This window comes from Brienomyrus brachyistius, chromosome 1, assembly GCF_023856365.1.
Source record: "Brienomyrus brachyistius isolate T26 chromosome 1, BBRACH_0.4, whole genome shotgun sequence".
Lineage (NCBI taxonomy): Eukaryota > Metazoa > Chordata > Actinopteri > Osteoglossiformes > Mormyridae > Brienomyrus > Brienomyrus brachyistius.
Window position 1 is genome coordinate 34036209 of NC_064533.1, and position 25441 is coordinate 34061649.

At 39.7% G+C, this 25441-nt stretch overlaps 3 protein-coding genes across 4 annotated transcripts; 2 read left to right on the forward strand and 1 right to left on the reverse strand.

Annotated features, from left to right (window-relative positions):
* The first annotated feature begins 489 nt into the window (after nucleotides 1-489).
* On the forward strand, nucleotides 490-8269 carry steap3 (STEAP family member 3, metalloreductase). Its single transcript, XM_049006006.1, has 5 exons — nucleotides 490-650; nucleotides 961-1441; nucleotides 1807-2334; nucleotides 5297-5461; nucleotides 7595-8269. The coding sequence occupies exons 1-5, from the start codon at nucleotides 550-552 to the stop codon at nucleotides 7874-7876; spliced, it is 1557 nt and encodes a 518-aa protein (XP_048861963.1). The 5' UTR covers nucleotides 490-549; the 3' UTR covers nucleotides 7877-8269.
* A 64-nt stretch (nucleotides 8270-8333) lies between these two features.
* Nucleotides 8334-10401, reverse strand: c1h2orf76 (chromosome 1 C2orf76 homolog). Of its 2 annotated transcripts, XM_049006036.1 has the most exons (6): nucleotides 10286-10401; nucleotides 10082-10213; nucleotides 9914-9964; nucleotides 8909-8946; nucleotides 8722-8803; nucleotides 8334-8540 (listed from the first exon to the last, which is right to left on the reverse strand). In XM_049006036.1, the coding sequence occupies exons 2-6, from the start codon at nucleotides 10209-10211 to the stop codon at nucleotides 8464-8466; spliced, it is 378 nt and encodes a 125-aa protein (XP_048861993.1). In that variant the 5' UTR covers nucleotides 10212-10213; nucleotides 10286-10401; the 3' UTR covers nucleotides 8334-8463. The 2 variants fall into 2 exon arrangements, with proteins under 2 accessions (XP_048861993.1, XP_048861991.1); XM_049006034.1 differs by having other exon boundaries at nucleotides 10082-10356.
* Nucleotides 10402-19344: 8943 nt separating this feature from the next.
* Nucleotides 19345-23368, forward strand: dbi (diazepam binding inhibitor (GABA receptor modulator, acyl-CoA binding protein)). The gene is made up of 4 exons (XM_049006037.1): nucleotides 19345-19545; nucleotides 22257-22374; nucleotides 22952-23014; nucleotides 23121-23368. The coding sequence occupies exons 1-4, from the start codon at nucleotides 19537-19539 to the stop codon at nucleotides 23192-23194; spliced, it is 264 nt and encodes an 87-aa protein (XP_048861994.1). The 5' UTR covers nucleotides 19345-19536; the 3' UTR covers nucleotides 23195-23368.
* Nucleotides 23369-25441: the final 2073 nt, after the last annotated feature.

Consider the following 25441-nt stretch of genomic DNA (forward strand, 5'->3'; position numbering starts at 1 on the left):
GGCCTGTTTTTGTAACATGCTGTTGCAGAATCTTTCATTATTCTCCTTACTGTAATTTATAAGGGTACAAGTAAATCGAAGGTTTACCTTCCGGTGCACCCGGGAGTAATTTCAAAATTAAAGCCCTTTTAAAGTATTAGAAATCGTTGGTCCGAATTTATAATCATGCGCTCTCACGAATCATAATCAATTAATACGACAAAACAATAACATAAAAATGTGTTTCGAAACTGGTCGGAAATGATAACCGTTTCGATGCTTTTATGCGTGGTTTTTGTATTATTTTTACGAACTTAAGGTATACATGTGTTTATGGAGAATTTAGCACACGGTTGTAACATATACAGTTCGGATTCAATTGTTATTTACAGTAGAGATATTGCATTCTTACAGTTGTATGAACAATGCCAATTGTATGAACTTTCCTGAAATAAAGACTTTTATGTAACCTATTTTTGAAAGCATTTAAACAGGAAGTGGGTGGTTCTCCTAGCCTTACTTCTTATCTGCCTCTTCAGATACTGTTCTCTGCCTCCCGCCGTACGTTAAATGTTCTTCGAGTTTTCAGTTTTAACCTCCCTGTGCACAGTTACCAGCGTTGAGTTGTTGGACGTTTTCTCTCACTTTTTTTTTGGAAAATTTTTTCCAAGGTAACACGTTTGGCTATTTGGTATTTTCTTCAAGGGCATTCATTTGACAAGATCTTTAGCAAAACACTGAAATAAAAAAACAGCTATAGTTCTTGACTACAAGTTAATTATCTATTAATATTGTTAGTTACTTTGCACATTTTAAAGTAATGTACAGCAGTATCATTGTATGAAAGTTTTTTTGTATGTTATTTTTATCATCTTCAAAATATTTTAGTTTTATGGAGCTCAGTTAAAATTCCTGAATAGGATCTAATCAAAAAGCTCAGTGGTGTTCTGTAATGTTATTTATCCCTTCTTACTCTGTCAGGATGCCACAAGGGGAGATGAGAAAACCCCTACTGGGAGACTTGAGGGGGCCCAACCAACCACTCTGTGATCTGGGCAGCTGTACAGTGGGTATTCTGGGATCAGGAGACTTTTCACGCTCACTGGCATGGCGGTTGGTAGCTTCAGGTGTGCGTGTGGTTGTGGGAAGCCGCGATCCCAAGCGCAGCACCGGACTCTTTCCAGAGGAGGTGGAAGTCACCTCTCACTGGGAGGCAAGTACACAGGCACATGTTATATTCGTAGCCCTCTTCCCTGAGCATTACTCTACACTGGTCTCCCTGAAGGGGGTGCTTGCAGGCAAGGTGCTGGTAGATGTCAGCAACAGTTCAAAGCTGAACCATGATCGGCCCTCAAATGCTGAGCTGTTAGCCACCGTCTTCCCAGAGAGCACAGTGGTCAAGGGCTTTAATGTAGTATCTGCCTGGGCCTTGCTCAACAGACCACATGATGGCAACAAACAGGTAAGAGCATTCTACTTCTATTCTGTAAGTCAAAATGAAAATCAAATTATAGCTTATATTGCTGAATTGCAATAAACAAATTAATGTTGCTACATTCTTTTAATCATGGCTATGATAGGGACTGCTAAGGTTGGGCTGATAGTAGATGTTATTTAAAATAGTACTGAACCTGCTGGCAGCTCAGACCTTTAATTAAGTTTGAAACTATGATCTAAGTATCATGTTAAACATAAAATCAGTTGGAAAGTATCAGCATTTGAAATATATCTGGCAAATACTAATCACGTTTTTCAGTGTTGAAATTGTTGTTTCCTCTGCCATGTTATTTTTCTGATGGAAGAGTTACAGCCTGCCCTTCTGTTTAGGTCTTGATCTGCAGTGACAGTTGTGAGGCCAAAAACACAGTGATAATTCTGGCCCGTACGATGGGCTTCATTCCTGTGGATATGGGTTGCCTTTCGTCTGCCCGGAATATTGAGAACGTGCCCCTCCGCCTCTTCCCCTCATGGAGTACCCCTGTCCTCTGCTGGATTGGGCTCTTCTCTCTCTTTTACATGTACAACTTTGTCCGCAGTGTTCTGTTGCCTTATGTCGTCAAAGGCCAAAATGTCTTCTACAAGCTTCCAGTGGAAACTGTCAATGAGACATTTCCCTCGGTGTCCCTGGTGATGCTGGGCTTAGTATATCTTCCAGGCCTCCTGGCTTCTGTCCAGCAGCTGCGACGGGGCACTAAGTACCAGCAGTTCCCTGACTGGCTAGATCGCTGGCTGTGTATGCGGAAACAACTTGGGTTACTCAGCTTCTTCTCTGCAGCCCTGCATGCTGTGTATAGTTTGTGCCTGCCCATGCGCAGGTCTGCACGTTATGCGCTGCTTAATGCTGCCTTCAAGCAGGTGAGAATTCCCTTTTGATTTCACTGTTGATAACTAAAAAGTGAAGCATTTAATGGTTCTAGAATAGGAATGCATTTAAGGTGTAACAGTTCATATTTCATTTAACATAAAGAACCAAAGTAGAATCTTTAAGAAAAAGAATCACAGATTGGATCACATGATCAGTGATCATATCCGAGCCCAGGTGGTTGGAGATCATGGGAGAGGTTCATGATACTCATTTGGTACTCGTATATGGTACTCATTTGGTAAATAAGTGTGCCACACTCACTAATATGAACCTAGTGAACGTGATGTTATGAATCATTTGGGGCATCTTACTCTGTAGTACTTCACTTGACAGGAAACAAATACGTAAATAACTCTGTTACTACTGAAGTACAAATTATGGAAAAATCATGAGCAAATATAGTTGCTACTTGAGATAAAAGATGGGTCACGATTCATTAATGATGAAGAAACATGAGATCCGTATTTCACTTGTGTTATTCATTACTTGTTTCTTCAATACTATATTATTTGTGCTCCATCAAGTAAAGTGTTGCCTCTTATGCTTCAAGAGATCTTTGCAGGACAGACTTTTTCATGGCACCATATCACAAACTTTCTTCATAATGAAAATAGGGGCCCGATTGCACTGCAGTTGAGGGTTCTCAGTCCTGGTTTAGATGTGGTAACTTTCCCTGTAGTAGAATGCATTGAGCACTTTATCAATATAGCTAATGTATGAACTGTTGAATGCCAGGATAAATAGAATAAGCATAACAATGAGCAAGCAAATCGAATAGTATAATCATGTGATAATAATAATACACATACAACCTGTCATCAAGAGGCATAAATTCTTTATTCTTTATTTAGGAATCATAAAGAAAAATGATTTTGCCAATCATTTAAAGTTTGTCTTCCACTCTCCTTTTTTTTAAAATTTTTTTTAAGCCAGCAGGTTGTTCCTCCAGAATGCATGACTGGAAGTGTTGTTGATGTTTTCCGTTTTGTTTACCTTTTCTCCTACTGCTTTTTATCCTCATGTTGACTAAGCTTATGCTGGATGCTTATTAACGGCAGCCTTCCGGCCAGAAGTTGTCCCAGCTTTCTCACACTCCCACACGATCTTGCAGAGGGGTTCGGGCTCATTCCCTGCTGTATGCTGCAGTGCTGGCTTGTCTGACAGTTTAATTAGCACCTTTCCTGAAGATCGTTCTTGGCAAACTTTCATTATCAAATAAGGTTTTGTTTACACATAATAATCACTTGGTGCGAGGATACTCTCCTAGATTATTTAATAGTTGTATGTGTTTATAGATATGGCCATATGAAATGGCGTGCAGCTCTATGGGTTAGAAATTGGTGTCCATGTCGATAAGGTTGTGGGTTCGGATCCTATGGTTGGCAGACTAACCATATCACTGTTGGTCTTTTTACCCAAACTGTTCTAGAGATGCTAACACTGCTCTTTCCTCACCTGTATACTGCTTTGAAGCATACTATATACTAAATACATAGATATACTTCGTTTCATTAAGCAAAATGTACATTAACATTTCTTGTTGCTTCACTAATAATAAAATAAAAGTAAAGCAATTCACTAGATTATGAGCTTTATCCTTCTTTCCCTTGCATAGTATGTCATATAATGCAGAACACCAAATGTAATCAATTTTGGGTTTTCTTTGTACAGCTTATTGAGGTGTAACCTCCAAGTAGTGAAGCACCAATAAGAAAATTTCTGGCTGATACCAATAGGGAATCATTGAAATCTGACACCGATACCGGTTGTTTGGGAGGTTCTGCTTAAATAGCTTTAAAGGGAGACTCCACCCAAATAAATAAATAAAAAAAAAAATTACTTTTTTCGTATTTTTGGAATATATTTTAGGTAAGAAAACACTGTGGCACTCTGTTATAACTGTGTACATCTTACATATTTATCATATTTATAACAGAGAAGAGCTGATCATCAAATGTGAAAATCAGTAATTTTCCAAGTAATATCTTTTTCTTTTGCTGTCAAATGCTTCCATTACTGAAAGACATTATCCTGCAATAATGCAGCATCCTTTATTGGAACGGATTTGTTTTTCAGAAACTTCACTGTCTCGCCTTCAGGTGACCAATCAAATTTGTTGTGTTAACGTTTATTAGTAGATACTCCTCATGAAATTTTTGCAGAAAATTTTGAAAAATGTCTGCTGTGTGGAATTATTTTAACTGTTTAGAATGTGGGTGTGAAAGAAATATGGGTTATCATTTTAAAAGGAATTATCGGTGGTAAATATCGCCCCATTTTTAACCAATGGCCGATTGTTGCTCTGTCGGCCAATACCGATAGCTGACTAATGCAAATACAGATGCACCTATTCTAAGTTTATCTCTACTTCAGTTCTGCCAAGATAAATGTAAGGGTGTCCATCACCAGGGGCTTTTGACAAGAAATCCAGGAAGCATTTTTGCAAAGTTGCTACCAAAGATTTATGTAGTGTGTCTTATTCAGTGGTGATAGGCTTTAAGTTCGGAAAACTTAGGAAGATCTTAATCTGTCACTGTTCTCCAATAGAGAAACTTCCTTTGCCTTTCTCCATATATCGGTTTCTTTTCTTGGCCAGCAGGGAACTCAAGATCTTCCCACCCCATGTGGTTTTGAAACAGCATGATTACTGCAGAGTACATTTTTTTACTCATTAAGAGACAAAATACATCCAAATGTCCCATCTCCTACTGAGTTTCATGTTTTCCTGTCTGATTTTAACTTTGAAAAGCAATGTATTGTATCTAACTCTCAGGAAGTTTGGAAAGACAGGGATGTATATCATTTTGTAATCATAATGTGCGTTTAGGTCTCATGTTAGCTTTTGCAAATAAGTTACGTGAATTTATACAGAGTCTGCCCTGACAAGGGTCATTCCAGTTGCTGGAATAGCTGGAATAGCTGAATAGCTGCACTTCTGTGTGTTTTCAATAGGTGAAGGAGCGGCAGGAAAATTCCTGGGTAGAAGAGGAAGTCTGGAGGATGGAACTGTATGTCTCTCTTGGCATCCTGGCACTGGGCTTGCTTTCCCTGCTGGCAGTCACCTCCCTGCCCTCTCTTGGAAACTCACTCAACTGGAGAGAGTTCAGCTTCATCCAGGTATGCTTGGGAAATCAAGAAGCCGATGTTTCCAATCAAATTTCAGCATCGGTCCATTCTACATGGAGTCAGCAGTGAACCTTTGAACCATAACAAGATACAATTTGAACCTGCAGGTATGGTGGGCAACCATCATTTGTTTGCTTAATGGACCCTTACCCAAGGAGATCCATTTTTATTCATTTATATAAATGAAGTTACTGAGTGTGAGGAATATACTTGCAGAATCTTTCACTAAAATGGGTTCAACAAAATGACTTTATCGTACAGCATAGTAATTCACGATACAGTGTAGTCAAACATCAGGTAGCGAAAGGCAGCTAAATACAACATACAGACAGGTCGATACCCTCCTACAGTATATACCCTGTAAGGCCCTCCCCAATAAGATCCTGTGTTGAGTGAATGTCCATGTACAAGGTGATTGCCTCAGTAGTAATAACCCTAAGAGGGGGCAGATTGATGATTTTTAAAGAAATGTTGCCTTAATTCAGTTTTACCTCAAGTCTTTAATTAAGCAACTATTTTCTTGAAAACCGACTAAACTGGGGTATATTAGGTGCAAACTAGTTTACAGTCACAGCTACCTGAGAACTCTTCATGCTGATTATCGTTGCAAGTAAAAGGAATTTTAATTATACACAAGAAGCTGGCTCCCTGATTTACTCCCAACAATGTACTATGTTTAAGGCAAAACAGCTTAAAATTATTGTTTTATGTTCATTTATTTGCCAAACAAGTGCCAGGTTGCTAGTGACCTGAACATGGTATTTTTACATCCACATTTTAAGTGTTGTGTTTGCAAACGGTGCCTGACTGCATTTTTACCTTTAGTAAACAACTGTTTCCTGAATGTCTCATGTAAACAAAGGTTAAATTAAGAGAACAATCAAACATAAAGCAATTATCACTAAAGTTGACTGCCTTAAAGTAATAAAAATAAAACTATTTCAGTAAGGAAAACCGTTACATATGGTATTATAGCTACTGCTGCTTGGACCCCTTATAATAGAACCTTACTGTAAACAATATCTGACCCTGAAACAGGTAGCTGATTCACTTATCGCTCAGGAGCGGAATCAATGTTTTTTCTCACTTTGAATGTAACATTTTCCTTGGGTTTGACATGTTTGCTGTTTATGGATGTACACGCAGTCACCTTGGGCCACTTCTGATTGGTCAGAATGACTGTCACACGAGGAGGTCAGCATGAACTTATAAAGCTCTACTCATGACAATTATAAACCCTGGGTCATACGTGCTGTATAAGGCATATCCTAAATCGCAGCCTTTGCAGTTTTGCTAACTGCGCCATTTAAAATTATTTCGATTTGAAATTGATAAATTGTTCAGCCATACCATATATGGTATAATAATCAGACAAACCCAAGAGAAAGGTAAACTGAGCCAATAACAACCATGGCTTTCAATGACATTCTCACCTCAGTTTGTACCATGAAGGACATGCTGCTGCTTCTAGTCACAGGTGACATCACTGAAGTCTAATTATTATGAAAAGTGTAATCCTGCTCACGTTCAGGGTTTGTTCTTCAAACCTTCTTACTTTTCCAGTCTAGGTCATGGAGTGACTCGTTACAGAGTAGCACCCCCTCAAAGGGCACACACTCCCACCAAGTAGGCAAATTAGAGACAGCAATTCAGCTAACTGAATATCTTTGGACTGTGAGAATATTCAAGGACAATATTCTTCACTCTAGATCACCCATAGTGTGCATGTTTCTATGTTTTAAACTCCCACTCAGCTCAACCCGGCACTATGCACAATGTAACTATGGAACATGGATGGACAAATGCTTTTCTAATTCTCATTTAAACGTAGAAAATTACCCTCACCCAAACAAGAGCACAAGTATATTGAAGTTTAAAGTGTGCCATATAAAACAAGTGTCAAAATAAATATTTGCAATATAAAGTGAATATTTGTGCTCATGCAAGCTACAGAACAAGGTGTCACAAGTACATGAAAATGTTGACTGGTGATATGTTGTATTATGTTGATAAAGACATGTTGGTCTTCATTATCTCCTACTGATTTTTCTCCATCTATATTTTAGTTTTTTACTTTTTATGAATAGTTATGCTGATTCATTTACTTCGTTCTATGTCTTTCAGTCCAAACTGGGGTGCATAGCCCTTACAGTTGCCATCCTGCACACCTTGATGTTTGGCTGGGGTCGCGCCTTTGACAAAACCCAGTACAGGTTCTACCTCCCACCCACCTTTGTGCTGGTGCTTATTCTTCCTTGTGCTGTGCTGGTGGCCCGCCTCAGCCTAGCCCTGCCCTGTGTCTCACACCGCCTGGAAAGGATTCGTAGGGGCTGGGAGATGGGCCCCCGAGTACACTTTCAGCAACAGGGGTGCCACTCTAGCCTAGAGGGTGTGAGCACTGTGTGACAGTTGCCTTTTCAAATTAATCCAGGATGTAGAGTCACCAGCATTTGTACATACAAGTTTTTGGAAATTTAAAGTTCTCCTTCTTTATGCTCAAAATGGAAGTGCCTTTGTCAGACACCTATTCTGCTGTCTGTTCTGCTGCCAAGGTTATTGTCTTTGAAACAACAACCAAAATTATGAAAAGCTGTTGTGATGTAGTTAGATGGTATTACTTCCTTCTAAAAGCAGCACTCTACAACTTTACATGAATCGCCAATCGAATATTAGAGATGAAATGTAATTTCATCAATTTTGTTACATTGAATGTTGATTTTCATGCATTAAATGACTTGTGGTTTACTGAATTGTAACACACCTCTGCAGTGCTTCTACTTAAATAAAAAAACGACCTCCTCCTTTGTTTCACGATCCAAATCCACACCGTCTTTAAAGGCAATAATAAACCAGTAGTCAAAGAGATGATTAAATATTTTTACTGTACATGAAAGAGGTCTCTGGAAAAAAATATATGTTCAAAAATAATCTCCGAATGCACCAGTGTCTTCATCTTTCATGACTTCAGACATGGTTTTCATGAGTGCGGTCTCTCACCAAAACGTTTTAGGGTTGGCCTTAAACCTTTCATAATCCTCATTGTGAAAGAAGGCCAGCTCTGTCTCATGGGCTGCAATCAGGACGGGAAAGAAGAAAATGTGGTAGACTGCACTGGTTTACCCGTTTTACAATTTCTCAATGTGCATGAATTTATTAATTTAGAAACGACGCATACTAAAAATCCATACACGAAGAAAAAGGCAATAAGTTATATACCAAAGCTTGTATAAGAGGTGTGAATGATGCCCCACCTACTCCTGATGATTTGAGGGTGGTTCCCTGCCTCAGTATTAGCTTGTCATCATCATCCAAACTCATCACCAGTTCATTTGTCTGAAAAAGAAAATAGTAATATGGCATATACTGCAAAACATGAGCTTAAGATATTGTCTGGATAAAATAGGAAAACATTTCCTGGTGAAAGAAATAGCATTTTACCTTTGCACCATGTGCTTGGTGAATGATCTTCAGTGTGTCTACAAGAGCAATGTATCATGTGAATGCATCACATAAATCAAAATGGTAACACTCAACTTGACGGGGAACAAATAATATAGTACTATGCTATTACGTATGCATTAATTAACCACAAACTAAAACTTAGTTATATACTGATCTCATGTCATCATTACTGAATCATGACAAATGGTTTATCTCAAGCAGTTAATATATTTATTACTATATCTTAATTCTATAAAACTTTGTAAACTACTGGAGGAACAAGTCATAAGTTAAATACTGTTCTCATGTTTGCTCATAATTTATGAATGGGGCGCAATATTTATCCCAAGGAGTAACTGTATTTGTTACTATATCTGATAATTCTGGAAACCTTTGTGAAATACTGAAGCAATTACTGAAAGAATTACCACAACTAAACCAGGACTGAAAACTCAACTGCACCACAGTCAGATCCTTATTTTCATTATGAAGAACATTTGTGATATGGTGCATTGAAAAAGTCTGTCCTGCAAAGATCTCTTGAAGAATAAGAGGTAACACTTTATTTGATGGATTTGAGAACAAATAATATAGTACTGTATTATACTTGCGTATTAATTAAACTCAAACTAAATCTTATGTATATATACTCATGTTAATTTATCATTAATGAATCGTGATGCATGTTTCATCTTAAGCAGTTACTTTACTATGTCTATTAATTCTGTAAACTTCTATGAACTACTGAAGGAACAAGTCATGAGTAACACAGGTGAAATTCTGATCTCATGTTTGTTCATCATTAATGAATCATGGCGCATCTTTTTCAAGTAGCGACTATATTTATTCATGATTTGTTCGTAATTGTGTACTTCAGTGGTAATTGATTCAGTACTAGGTATTTGTGCCCCGTCAAATAGATAGTTACCAATAAAATGTACCGACTATAGCAATATTTGAAACAAAATACAACAAAAGGGACAACAATAATAGCAGTATTACCGTATCCAAATTTCTTGAAGGGGGGAGGGAGTCCATCTTTGGAAGAAATAACTAAAGGAGACAGTATAGCAAAACAGGTGTAAATAACACTTGTCTAGCTGTTAAGAAGATATGTTTCTTAAAACATGTCATGGCATGCGCATGACCCCAAGAATATTAAGAGCTTACCTTTCCTCACGTGCGCAATGAATTCGTCCACTGTTTGATTGAGATCTACGCCACAGAAAACTACAGGTTTGAAATTGCAATGCTCGAAAGATCGCACCAAACGTACGGTTAGTACAGCTTCGCTTGACATGCCTACGAAAGGGGAATATACTATAATGACATTTCGAGTTATTGTAACAATTCAATATAACTGATCATCATTACCTTTATAAACAGGATGTACCCGGAAGTACTATTCCAAAATACCATAGATAAAATAATTCAACTTCCTTTCACGTGTTACGGTAGCAAGTCGACCAAAGTCATTCATTTTCTGTGGGAGGGGGCGTCACAACGCGAATGTAATAAATAGCAGACGCTGTGAAAAATCAATCGGCAGTGTCTGACGCAATTTAAGATGCGACGCGGACTTGTTATGCACAGTTTGGGAACTATAGTAGCGGGGTTCCCAGTTATTTATGACCTTTCCCTGTTTGCGTTTGGGGTCATAAAAACGAAGCGTGGACCAGGGTGTCTGAAATTATTGGTGTTCCAGGTGAGCTACAGGTTTTTGCGGCCTCTTTAATTTAAAAAGTTTGCAAGACCTGCATTCTGAACAACTTCGTCGCTCTGCTCTTTACGTCGTTGAAAATGGAAACAGACATATGAGCGTAGCGTATGAAGAGTATGAATTTATCGAATTTATTATAAAGAAAAAAAGGAGCACTGCAGTCGCGGCGTCCTATAATTGGAGGAAAACCAGGAGGTAGTAACACCCCAGGATACAAGTTCCTACATAAATGTTCGATTTGTCATATTTACAGTTAAAAAAATGTCATTTTTGGAATGTGGGAGGGAGGTGTCCGAAATTTTTGTCCACAAATTATTAACACTGACTTACAATGTATACAGTGGTTTTTTTTCCAGTGAGCAATGGTAAATTTACCCAGTGGGTTCTCCTGTCACAGTACAGCCCCATGCTTTTGTAGGTGATTGAATGTTCCTCAGATTTTGCCTGATGGTGCTAAATGCATTACATAAAGAAAATGAGGAGCTGCAGTGAGGGGGCATACAGGGAGAACTGCTGTGACAAGTTCATGCATGAGTGTCTTGCATATCATTGTATGATTATGTGCACTTCCATATTGTCCTCTAACAGAGTTTAGCTGACCCATCCCAAGATGGTGAGGGTCTATCGACCTCAGCAACACTGCTGAGTACAGTATGAATATATGCCTATGTGCATAAGTGAAAGTATGAAATAGTTTCAAGATTAACAAAATGTTCTTTTCCTAGTTGTCTGTTAAGGAAATACGCAAGGTCCATTAGGAGAAGCAAATAAGATCTGCAAATGGAGTTTATTCACCTTTTAAAAGGAAAGATTAGTTCATAAATTGAACTGCTTCAAATCCTTGTTAAATCTGGATTTTGTGGTTGTCAAAAGATGGATGCTTCTTAATTGCTGTAAAATGACCAAGAAGGTTGTTTGTCATTTTTATGTGCAGGCAATAAAGTGCGCATGAATGACACTATGGTGAATTTGTCTTTTATTTATTGTGCACCGTCAGAAAAAAAAGTACCAGTCTATACCTTTGAGGGTACAATTACTTGTCACTCAGGCTGTAACATCAAGGCTCTGCCAATTATACCCTAGCTGTACGTAAATGTACCTTTTAGTCTAATTTAAGGTACAGAAATAGACTGAGGAAGAATTTTGTACCATTGGAGGTACATTAATGTTATTTGTACCTTGGGGAACAATACTGTACTAGGCTATATCCTTTTTTCTGACAGCGTGATGATTGTGAGTGATTACAAAGAAAAATGGTTATTTGTAAAGACATCCCTGAGAACTCTGCTATTGGTCTGAAAGGTGGAGGGGTTGCCTTTCAACAACAACAACAAATTTATTTTTATATAGCGCATTATCACAACATTGCATTGTCTCAAAGCGCTTTACAGTATCCTCACCCAAAGCCCCCAGTGAGTAAGCCATAGGCGACAGTGGCAAGGAAAAACTCCCTAGAAGGAAGAAACCTTGAGAGGGACCAGACTCAAAGGGGAAGCCCATCCTCCAGGGGCCGGCAGGGATAGTCAAATAGAGAGAGGAGAGCAAGGAAGATAAGCCAATGCCGAAGCCGAGTCTTCTTCCAATTGCCAGGCAACCAGAGGTAAGGCAGCGGGTCATACATGGAAGATCAGGACGGCGAGCTGGATGCAGGGACGTCACTGGTGGTGGTCGGGTGTGCTGGATATCTTGATAGATTGAGGTCTCCAGGCATCACCCCCAGGAGGAGTAGGGGAAATAAATGTACAATTAGGCATAGTAGAGGAGGCTATTGGCAGTGCTAAAAGCTAGGTGAGTACAATATGAAGTGCAATCTGCAAGCTCCGGCAGATATGGCTATGGCAGCATCAGTAGGAGGGAGAGGCAAATGGGAATGCCGGCATGGGGAGTCCCTGAAATGTCAGCACTCCAGTTCCACAAGAGATTGCAAAGCTAGAGTGACAGCACTGACAATCCAGTTCATCCAAAGCCAATGGCACCGATCCCCACCCAGCTCTACACCTCACACTACAGGTCTGACTGGGAGTGAAGAGTTAGCTAGGGCTAGAACTAGTGTCCCTATACGCTAAACTAAACAGGTGTGTTTTTAGTCTGGACTTGAATATTGAGAGTGAACCTGAAACCCGCACATCCGGGGGAAGACCATTCCACAGCAGAGGAGCTTTGTAGGAGAAAGCTCTGCAGCCTGCCGTAGCTCTTTCTACCCTAGGCACTAACAGATATCCCATGGCTTGAGAGCGAAGCAAGCGTGGAGGGTTGTATGTGGTCAGCAGTTCACTAAGGTATTCTGGTGCAAGGCCATTTAGTGCTTTATAAGTTAATAGCAGTATTTTATAGTCAATTTGAGACTTAACTGGCAGCCAATGAAGAGAGGATAAGACCGGTGTAATATGATCAAATTTTTTAGTGTTTGTTAGAACTCTGGCTGCAGCATTCTGTACCATCTGAAGTTTATGCAAGGATCCAGACGGGCAACCCGATAGGAGGGCATTACAGTAATCCAGTCTGGAACTTACAAAGGCATGTATTAGTTTTTCTGCATCATTAAGTGAGAGCATCTTACGAAGCTTGGCTATGTTCCGTAGATGATAAAATGCAGTTCTAGTAATACTTCTTATGTGAGCATCAAAGCATAGATCTGAATCGACAAGAACGCCAAGATTTCTAACTACCATGTTAGGTTGTGTAGGAAGGTTACCAACGTTGAGGTGGTGGAACTTATTTCTAGCAGCCTTGGGACCAATTACCAGAACTTCTGTTTTTTCTGTGTTTAACATAAGGAAATTTTTTGCCATCCAGCACTGGATATCTAATAGACAGTCTTCTAACCGAGATAGCAGTGATATATCATCAGGGTTAACAGATATGTACAACTGTGTATCATCTGCATAACAATGAAACCCAATACCATGATTTCTAATAATGTTACCAAGAGGTAGCATGTATAGGGTAAACAGTAGCGGGCCCAGGACTGATCCCTGTGGGACACCATATTCAACTTTAGTGGCCTTGGATGATTCATTGTTCACATGGGCATACTGATAGCGATCAGACAAATATGAGCGGAACCAAGAGAGCGCTGTCCCTGTAATGCCAACTACACCTTCTAACCGGTCCAAGAGGATATTATGGTCCACAGTATCGAACGCTGCAGTTAAATCTAGCAATACCAACAGAGATACACAGCCACGGTCAGAAGCCACAAGTAGATCATTCATTACTTTGACTAGAGCAGTTTCTGTGCTATGGTTTGGTCTAAAGCCAGACTGATATAATTCATTGGCATTAGTTTTTTGTAGGAAAGAGGACAACTGACGAACTACAACCTTTTCCATGATCTTTGAAATGAAAGGAAGATTTGAGATAGGTCTATAGTTTCCTAAAACACTGGGTTCAAGATTTGGTTTCTTTAGGACGGGTCTGATAACAGCCATTTTAAAAGGTTTTGGAACATATCCAAGCCTAAGAGAAGAGTTTAACACATTTAACACGGTAGTGCCAATCTGTGGTGCAATTTCCTTGAAGAATTTTGTAGGAATTGGGTCTACAAGGCTAGTAGAGGATTTACAGGAGAAAATTAAGCTCAAAAGTTCTGAGTGTGTAATAGGAATGAATGATTCAAAGGTCTCATTATTGGTAGGCATAAGACTAGCAGGAGGCAGGCAGCCGTAAGTAGGTAAAGGTGTGCACTGTATAGTCTGTCTAATTGTAGTTATCTTACCATTAAAAAATGTAAGAAAGTCATCACTCTTAAGAGCTTGTGGGATTTGCAAGTTTAATGAGGAATTCTGTGTTATCCTAGCCACGGATTCAAATAGGAATTTAGGATTGGTTTTGTTCATGTCTATTAATCTGGAGAGATACACAGACCGAGCAGTTACTAGTGCTTGTCTGTATTTAGAGAGGCTCTCTTTCCAGGCAGATTTGAAAACTTCCAGTTTAGTTGAGCGCCATTTTCGCTCTAGCTTGCGTGATGCCTGTTTGAGTTCACGTGTATTATCAGAGTACCAGGGGGCAGGTTTGTTATTGCTATGCTTTATACTCCTAAGTGGAGCCACAAGATCTAGAGTGCTGCGAAGGGATTTTTCCATGTTTGAAGTTGCCTGTTCAAGTTCATTTACACACGATGCTTCAGATGTAAGGCTAAAGGACTGTGGAAGTTGTTTCATAAATGTTGTTGTAGTTAGTGCCTTAATAGAACGTCTGATTCTATACTTTGGAGTGGTGGTCAACAGGAGGCTATACTGGATTTCAAATGTTAACAAGTAATGATCTGAGAGCAGAGGACTCTGTGGCATAATAGACACATGTTCTACCAGGATGCCATGACTAATGATCAAATCAAGGGTATGGTTACAGACATGAGTAGGCCCGACTACATTCTGACATACACCTACAGAGTCAAGAATAGCTGCAAACGCTGTTTTTAAGGGATCATTATCCTTCTCCATATGAATGTTAAAATCACCCACAATAACGGCTTTGTCAGTACTGACCACCAGGTTTGTTAAAAAATCAGCAAATTCCTTAAGAAAATCACTGTACGGCCCAGGCGGTCTATACACAATAACCATGGTGATTTGGGGTGATGAACTAGAAAGAGATGAGCCAGCAAGGCTAAGAACAAGAGTTTCAAATGTGCTGAAACTCACACCACATTTCTCAGACACTCCTAAGTTGGACTGAAAAATTGCAGCAACACCACCACCTTTGCGATTTGGTCGCGGGTTATGCTTATAACTGTATTCCGCTGGAGTAGATTCATTTAGTGCCATGAATTCATCTGGTTTAAGCCAGGTCTCAGTAAGGCACAGGGCACCAAGACTAAAATCAGTAATTATTTCATTTATTAATAGTGCTTTAGGGGCCAGTGATCTTATATTCAGAAGTCCAAGTTTAAGTTTAAATATTGCATCACAACTGTTTTCTAGTAACGGATTCATTGTGATTTTAATTAAGTTATTATGGCACACTCCACGGTGGAATAGTCCTCCATGATTAAAGACGCGGGGAGCAGACACAGTCTCAATGAAATGAACCCTAGGCGACGACTCTAAGCGACTAGCAGGCGGTCGGTTATGCCGGTTTGCCTGCCGCCTGGACTTGGCTCTAGTTAGTCAGCGATTTGCCTGTAGACTACGAGCTATGCTTTTAGACAGGAGGTCGGCACCAGCCCGCGAGGGGTGAATACCGTCCCTCTTCAAAAGCCCAGGCCTACCCCAGAACATCCTCCAGTTGTCTATATAACCTACACCATTTATCGGGCACCATTCCGACAGCCAGCGATGTAGCGACGATAATCTGCTGTAAATTTCATCGCCACGTCTAGCAGGGATGGGGCCAGAGCACGTTACTGACACACACATCTTCTTCGCAATGTTGCACACCTCTTTAAAATTTGCCTTTGTGATCTCCGATTGCCTCAATCGGACATCATTAGTGCCGACGTGGATAACTATCTGAGAGTACTTTCCTCTTGCTCAGTGTAGTACAAGAGGATGGGACTCTCACCTTACTGACAATATTGTGTTGTGTGGCCTACACAGGCCACAGTAATGGCTCTCCGGGGTGACTGAACCCACACAGACACTGGAACTGGGCCTTGAGTATGTCTATAGTCATCTTTGTCCTGGCTCTGGCCCTCCTTGGGCCAGCTGTTGGTTCAGGGTAAGCTACCATCGGGGCACACAGGAAGGTGGTGCCCTCTGACCCCAAGGAGACCATCCACTGATCATATTATAGGGGGGATATACACAGATCAGCCATGACATTAAAAACTCTGACAGGTGAAGTAAATAACATTGATTATCTTGATATAGTAACATTCTTTCCACTGATTATCTTAGGGAAGTGAACAGTCAGTTCTTGAAGTTGATGTGTTAGTATACAGTATTCAGCGTACCTGTCAAAAGTGGTCCATGGAGGGTCAACTGCTGAACAATTTAATCATTCATTTGTTTAATGTACATTTTTAGAATAAGCGTTTTAGACAGATGAAGAAGAAACTTTAACCTGCTACGGTTGCTGCAGGTGGGCTGGAAAGTCATGACAGTGATAGCTTAACAGTGTGTATCTTGCGCCACCTAATGGGGTAACGTTAAATTACTTTTTTTAGGAGAGAATTCACATCCATATGAAACTCACTTTTTTAATATCAGTTTCTTTCTCTCTTAATTAGATACAAAAGCATGAATAACAGAGAGAACATGAAAACACACAGCCAGAGTAACAATCAAATTCTAAAACCCAGGAGGCATGACGCCACAGTGCTACATACTGTGTGACTGTGCTGCCTTGCAGTTGAATTAAATTTATATACACTATATGAACAAGAGTATTGGGACAGCTGCCCATTACACCTACTGGTGCTTACAAAGGTTTATTTTAATGACATCCCATTCTAAATCCATAGGCATCAATAACAAGTTGGTCCTGCCTACAGAAGGGCATTTGTAAGATCAGGCACTGATGGTGGATATGAAGGCCTGACTCCCAATCTCCATTCTAAATCATTCCAAAGGTATTTGATAGGGTTGAGATCAGGGCTCTATGCAGGCCAGTCAAATTCTTCCACACCAAACTCACCCAACCATATTTTTATGGACCTTGCTTTGAGCACTAGGGCACAGTCATAGTGAAACAGAAAAGGACCTTCCCCAAACTGTTCCCACAGACCTGGAAGCATATAATTGCCCAAAATGTCTTAGTAGGCTGAAGTATTAAGAGTTCCCTTCACTGGAACTAAGGGGCCTAGCCCAACTCCTGAAAAACAACCCCATACCATTATCCCTCCTCTACCAAACTTTACAGTTGGCACCATGCAGTCAGGCAGGTAACATTCTCATGGCATCCACCAAGTCCAGAATCCTCCTTCATACTGCCGGTAGAAAAGTGTGACTCGTCACTCCACGGTACATGTTTCCACTGCTACAGAGTCCAGTGGCAGCTTGCTTTACATCACTTCATCTGACGCTTATCATTGCACTTGGTAATGGGAGGCTTGCATGCAGCTGCTCAGCCACGGAAGCCCATTCAATGAAGCTCCCAGTGCACAGTTTTTGTAGTGGGGTTAATGCCAGAGGAAGTTTGGAACTCTGTAGATTCAACACATCATTGGCTACTTTTACACACTATGCACCTCAGCACTTGGTGACCCCACTGTTACTCTGAGTGGTCTGTCACTTCATGGCTGAGTTTCTGTCATTTGTAAACACTTCTACTTTGCAATAAGTCCACTTACCGTGGAATAAGACCGTGGAATACCTAGCAGGGAAGACATTTCACAAACTGACTCATTGCAAAGATGGAATGATACGACAATTCCATGCTTGAATTCACTGAGCTCTTCACAACCCATTCTTTCACAAATGTTTGCAAACCTGACTGCATGGCTAGGTGCTTGATTTTATACACCTTTAGCAATGGGTCTGAATGAAACACCTGAATTCAGTGATGAAGACGAGTGTACCAATGTTTTTGTAAATATAGTGTATTACACCAATGAGCCAAAACATTACGACCAGCCCGTGTGCAACGAATAAAGTTGACTTACAAATTGTGCATGTCAATGTCTGGGATATACTAGACAATAAGCCAACATTTAGTACTTGTAGTTGACGCAGGACAAATTGATAAGGGCGAGACTGTTGTGGCTAGATGACTTGGTCAGAGCATCTTCAAAACAGCAAGGCTTGTGGAGTGCTCACTGCAGTCACGAACAAGTCAGCGCTAATACTCATCCATCTGAAAACCGATTTAATTTTTTTCTTTCTTTTTTCATTGTTTTCATGAATGCATAGGATGATCTTTTCGCCAGAGTGTTCAATCATGGGTGTTTGGAATGGTTTGCGTTTTATATAGGTTGTTATTTATTTAATTATTTAATTTTATTTTATATGAACATCACAGTAGCATTAGAATTGTAACATACCTTAATGCACAAGGACTAGATGCATTGTGTTTAAAGTTTGTAGCAAAAAGCTCATATAAAATATAAATAAATTAAATGATTTACAATATCAATACAATACAAATAAAACGCTCAATATGTATATCTGTGATAGTGTGTGATGTTTTTACAGTAATATTTTTATACCAAGCATAATGTGAAATCATCGTATTCTGGAAATTATACGGTTTAGTATAACTACATTGAATAATTTAAGTAATTACGTGCACACCAATCATAGGTCAAAGCAATTAATTATAAAAGCCACAACAACTGTTCTAAATAAGAAACAGTTTGGGAGCCAAAAAAGCCTGTTATTATTGCTGAGCTGAGCCAAATGATCTGGATCACAGAAAAGAGCCGGAAATCCCATTACTACTAATAAGTGCGTAAGTTAGGCTAGCCCCAGTTTTGTCCTACCCGCGGCTGAATGGTATGCTCACAAGCCCAACTAGGTCATCGTTTCTGTATGCCGGATGTTACTTGCACTTAGTTGCAATTAACACGCTCGCTCCTACGTTAACCACCAGTACAAAACTTACACTTTAACTGCAACTGTATCATATGCTTAGTTGTTTGTCGTTATTTAACTCTCCCCTATATGAAAATACTTTTTTTTTTGCATAAACAGGCATACCCAATGTGCGTTAAAAGGCTGAGATATTTCAGTACTTTTTTTTTTTTTAACTCACGCCCCACTTGGCCGGACCAACTTCCGCGTATTTTGTAGGATCCTTTCAGATCTCCCGTAGGAGATTTGAGGGCGTTGTACAGCCAATCCCGAAAAACTGCGTGATCTTACCGCTGAACATGCCATAACTACGATTGGCCTCTAGAAGATATCCATGCTACTTCTAGTATATAAAGAGAGGCGGTAACGATTTTGTGGGTTTAGAACTAGGAGGAGAATCGTGTTTTGTAACAGTCAACGTATAGCGGTCAAAAAGGATTGGAAGAAACATGTCTCAGGTCTGCATGTTATATAAGTTCTTTTTAAACATATCCACAAGCAGTATGTTTATGTCTGCTTTAGCTGCGTGTTGTACCGTAAAATATTAATAAACTAAGCGAACTGCAACAGACCTTTATGTTCATCATGCTGGAATCAAGATTCGACTGAAGAACTTTGTCTCACGTTTTTACGTGTTACGTAGATTTTAGAAAACCACGTTTTATATTAGCTCCGCTTTAAATTTTCGGGCGGTGAAAGCATTTCGTAAAGGAGCTCAGGACGTTTCTGTTTTTAAGTGGCCAAATGAATTTGTATTGTTTAATGGTAGTTTTGATCCGAATTTTATTATTAAAATAAAATGTCATCTATGACCAAAGATTTTTCATTGAACTTTACCAAAAGTGTTGATTCGTTTTGCTTTGAGTGACTGAGCTTGCGTTATGTCTGACAGTTGTGTTACGGGTGGGGTTGTCAGTTTGGAGCTTTCTATTCATCTGCTTTGTGTGCCTGTGCAGTTTGTATGTGCATTCCGTGATGCGCGGTTGTTCTCCGGATACTTCGGGTTTATTTCTGCAAACCTAAGACTGCATGTTAGATGAACTCCTATTTCGAAACTGCCCATAATGTGCGATGGCACTGGAATCGATTTTGAAAGATGGACTGAACCTGATAGCGACATTCCGTCTTCGCCAACATATTAAAGCTTTGCCTTTTTAAGATGCCTCTTCGCCGGTTCCGTATGACAGATTTATATGCTGTAAATGCATTTTGGCATAGAGAATGAATTTATGTGTAATTATGTCGAAATACCCACAAGATATATCTGTTTTAGACTGACCGCGACACCCCAAAGCAATAGTCTGTATTTTTTTAAGTGCATTATGTTGTGCAAGTAAGATTAGATTGCAGCCTTGTTCTGCAATCGTAATGCTGATTCTTCATCACACATTGCAACGTTCGTAGTACGACAGGTTATTGTAAGCAAAAGGAAATGAAATTTGGTTCTAACTGAATGTTTTAATTCTGAGTTATTGGAACTTCATTTTTAATACAGGATTTCATACTCTGGACGTCGTGATAGGGAGTGGGTTGGTTTTTATTATAAAAAGTCGAAAATCAAGTCAAAGTTGGAGGGGGTTGCAAGTAGATTATTGTATATTAGTCTGTTTTTTTTTTTTTTTTTTTTTTTAATTAAGAGATTAATTCAACTGCTCTTGTGCCCTGAATTAGGCTATGCGCATTTCATTACCAAAAGTTCACCAATATTAGTAGTGCTGAATCACTAGTCCTTAGTCGTGAACAGAGGCACTAGTGTGTTTTATTGTTTATTATTATTATTATTATTATTATTATTAATTAATAATTATTATCATCAGTTATTTTGCTTTATTGGGAATCCTCTGTCCTTTGTATATTTAATTTAGGATACCTTCAGAATCTTTTTATTCAACATCATCCAGAAATTATGTACTGCTTCTAACCAGCTTGTTTAGTTAATGGTCAGTTTGTCTGAAAAAAATATCCTTAACAAATTAAATTGCAAATAAAAACTTCCCCACTGGCACATCAGTTGAAACAAGTTGAGCTTGTCTTTATCAAAAAGTTCATTGTGGGATGATATAAATTGCTTCCTCTTCTGTTCAGAGAGCTGCATACCTCCTCCCATTGCCTTACAGCTAGTTTGACACCTACACCAATACAGATGGGTTTAAGAAATGGAAAAACATCATTTTAAAGTGCTTGTTCTTAGGGTGGGGGCAGCACAATGGCACAGTAGTTTGCACTGTTGGGGACCAGGGTTCAAGTCTCAGCATGTGGGATTTGCAGGTTCTCTCCGCCATTGTGGGGTCTCCCTTGTGTTCTCCATTTTCCTCCCACAGTCCAAAAACATGCTTAGGTGATTTGGAGTTTCCAAATTGTCTGTTGGTGTGAATGTGTGTATGTGTGTAATGAAATTGGTTGGGGTCTCATCCTGAGTTATTCCCTGCTTTGTACCCATAATATTCTGGGTTAGGCTCCAGATCTCCATGACCCTGCATAGGACAAGCAGGCATAAAAAAATGATTGATAGGTTGGATTTTTCCGCTGTGCCTTTTTTGAAACCTGTGTGAGTAAGAAATAATTAAATGGCTAATTTAAGCACTCTTCTCACATACCTTTGGGGTTGGGGGTTTGAATCTCACATCCATTATGTGTGTGGAGGTGTCTTTTTCTTTGTGTTGTGGGTTTTCTTCCACAGTACAAAAATGCAGCTAGGTTAATTAGTGCCTTTAAATTGCCCATTGTGTGCGTGCGTGCGTGCGCGCGATCCCATGCTGGGAGTACACCTGTGATGTTCCTTCCATATGCTGCCTGGTATGTTCTTCAGACCTGTGACCCTGACTAGGTTAATTGCAATTTGAACATTTCAGCTCAGTTTCAGGAAATCTTCAATGATTTAAGGATGTGCTGTAGGTGTGCTATGTGTTTTCCCCATATATGCTAAATACCAGTGGTATGGCTTTATGACATAAAACACTCAGGTTTCACGCTTGGTTTGAATGGTGGACTTGCTTTTCAAATTACATGTTTTTTTGTTCCTTTTTCCCAGGGGGGCAGCTATGCTTATTACCTGCTTACCTTATTTTCTGGTTTTATTTTAATTGTGTTCCTGTTGCCTGGGAAAGTACTGTAAATTATTGAGGCTATGTGTTTTGTTTTATGTTTAATCGTGTTTGAACTTCTCTAGGCTGACTTTGACAAGGCTGCAGAAGAGGTGAAGAATTTAAAGGAAAAACCTAATGATGAAGAGATGCTTGAGATCTACAGTCTATTCAAACAGGCTACAGTTGGTGACGTAAACACATGTATGTGCTTAAGTTTTTGGTTTCCTCATCCAACCATCTATAGACTGTTTGCTTTAGAAACATTCATTACCTCATACATCTGGGGTGGTCAATATTGTATGCAAGGGACTGATGTGTATGCAGGTTTTTAGGGTAACCTTTATGTCAGCTGTTCAAATCCAGGTGTGAGGACTCCTCAGCCAGTCAGTTAAGGAGTTGTAGTGAGAACCTACATACACAGCGGCCCTTTCTGGATGAGATTTGTTACCCCTGCCATACATTATACATTACTTTTAACCCTAAATCCTAGTCCTAGATGTGTTTTACATGCAGTTTTTGTAGCAGCGTAAATTTTAAGCTCTATGGAAGTTGGTTCAGTTTGGCACAGAATCTACTCTTCGCTTTTAATACTAGGTTTGAACTGAATGAGGTGTTCATAGCTGATGTGAAGTACTTTTGCATTTATGCTGCTCTTCACCTAAATTTATCTATAAAGGTATTGATGCAATTGTTAGTTGGCATAAACCGTTCAAAGAAGCTCGATGACTGATTTTCACTGCTGCTTTTGATCACATTCGCCTGGGATTTGTTTCTGCAGCTCGTCCTGGTATGTTTGACTTCACAGGCAAGGCTAAATGGGATGCTTGGTCTTCAAAGAAAGGCAAGATCTAAAGCACATTAATCTAATGGCATTTTGAAATTGAATGTGATTATTTAAAATAGTATCTGTTTTACTTTCATCGAGTTTCATATTTACCTTTCTGTAGGTATGAGCAAAGAAGATGCAGTGAAGGAATATATCGCCAAAGTGGAAGAGCTGAAAACAAAGCATGGATTTTGAAGTATTACTGATTGGAAGAAACCACCCTCATAGCAGAATGTTCCTTGTTCATTCATTACCTTAATTACTATGCCTTAAACACCTCAAGGTTCCACAGCCATGGAACACTTCTGATTACAAATGTTTTACTTTAAACCTGCGGTTACAAATAAAGTCTTGCCTGTTAAGACGTAACCCTTGACTTTTGAATTGATTTGTCCTGCACTGGAATACCACCAAGTGTTTGAAAACAAGGAGTTATATATTTTTTGTCTGTCTTTCAAGATTCGTCATTTTATTTGTTTAAATTCCAGTAGCCTGTGAAAAGATTGGGATCTTTTTATGTTTGCGTTGCTGCATGTAATCTGTCTTGCTTGTACTGTCAAGGTTTCCAGTGAGTATGTAGCCTCACAGAAACCAAAGGGCACAAGCAGGGAACACTCTAATCAGTAAGCCATTGCTTCACAGGGTGCACAGCATGTACAGTGGGGAGTTGAGAGACCACACTCCAGCCAAACTTCATCTCTTAGGGCCATGCTGATTATTATAAGATGGAAAAGATATCTTTATTGTTACTGTAGGAATACAGTAAGATACCATTTAGAACAAGCTTGTAGAAACCCGTTAGTTAAGGATAAACTAATTAACTATAAATACAGATACAGATGCATTATAAAAGTAAAATGTGTGTGTATGTGTTTTTATATATATATATATATATATATAGGGGCGGCATGGTGGTGCAGTGGTTAGCACTGTTGCCTCACACCTCTGGGACCTGGGTTCGAATCTCCGCCTGGGTCACATGTGTGTGGAGTTTGCATGTTCTCCCCATGTCGTCGTGGGGTTTCCTCCGGGTACTCCGGTTTCCCCCCACAGTCCAAAAACATGCTGAGGCTAATTGGACTTGCTAAATTGCCCGTAGGAATGCATGTGAGAGTGAATGGTGCGTGAGTGTGCCCAGCGATGGGCTGCCCCCCCCATCCTGGGTTGTTCCCTGCCTCATGCCCATTACTTCCGGGATAGGCTCCGGACCCCCCGCGACCCAGTAGGAGAAGCGGTTTGGAAAATGGATGGATGGAAGGAAATTGATTCAGTTTGGGACAGAATAACAACTTATTGCTTTAATATTTAATTAGAATTGAAGGAAACGTCTGTTCATAGCTTTTATTATATATGCATGAAGGAATATATTGTGGAAGATATAAGTGGGAGAGTGAAAGCAAAGTATGGAATTTGAAGTATTCAAGCTGTATATTTGGTTCAGGGGCATGTCTAGCTATTGAAAAATATCAGGAGCTGTGTCAAGTTTACCCAGGGCTTTTTGTTTTTTTACAAGAAGACTGGCATCGGGGGTGAAAAACTCAGGCTATACCCCCGAGGGATTGGACGCAACAACACCCATGATTAGGTTATTTTTACATTTACCACTTGAAAGGCACAATAGGATCAATTTGCAATATTGCTTTACAGCATGTTACCCAGGCAGCACCATTGGGAACAGGAAAGCCCTGCAGCACAGAAAGTCACTGACTCACAGCTAGCATCACTGGAAGAAATTCACAGAATCCAGTACTGCCACAAAGCCATGAACATCTGCAAAGACCCCACCCATCCCAGCCACAGCACCTTTGCTCCTCTACCATCCGGCAAATACTACAGAACCCTGTATGCCTGCATGACCATGTTGAAAGACAGCTTCTATCCCAGTGACATTTCTGAACCTCACCCCCCCCATAACAACCATTACTTTAACTGAACTGAACCTCAGTAACACCATGCAAATTTACACACTTATACATGACGATCTACATTATATTACCAAAAGTATCGGGGCACCTGCCTTTACACACACATGAACTTTAATGACATCCCATTCTTAATACATAGGCTTTAATATGGAGTTGACCCACCCTTTGAAGCTATAACAGCTTCAACTCTTCTGGGAAGGCTGCCCACAAAGTTTAGGAGGGTGTTTATGGGAATTTTTGACCATTCGTCCAGGAGAGCATTTTTGAGGTCAGGCACTGCTGTTGGACAAGAAGGCCTGGCTCACACTCTCCGCTCTAATTCATCCTAAAGGTGTTCTATCAGGTTGAGGTCAGGGCTCTGTGCAGGCCAGTCAGGATCCTCCACACCCTTTGGGGGATAGTATAAATAATGAAAACAGTCACAGTGGTTTAGATATATATCTATAATAATATATTCAATGCCATTACACTGAATGAATTGTACTGGCATCGCCAAAAGTTTTGAGAATGACAAGTA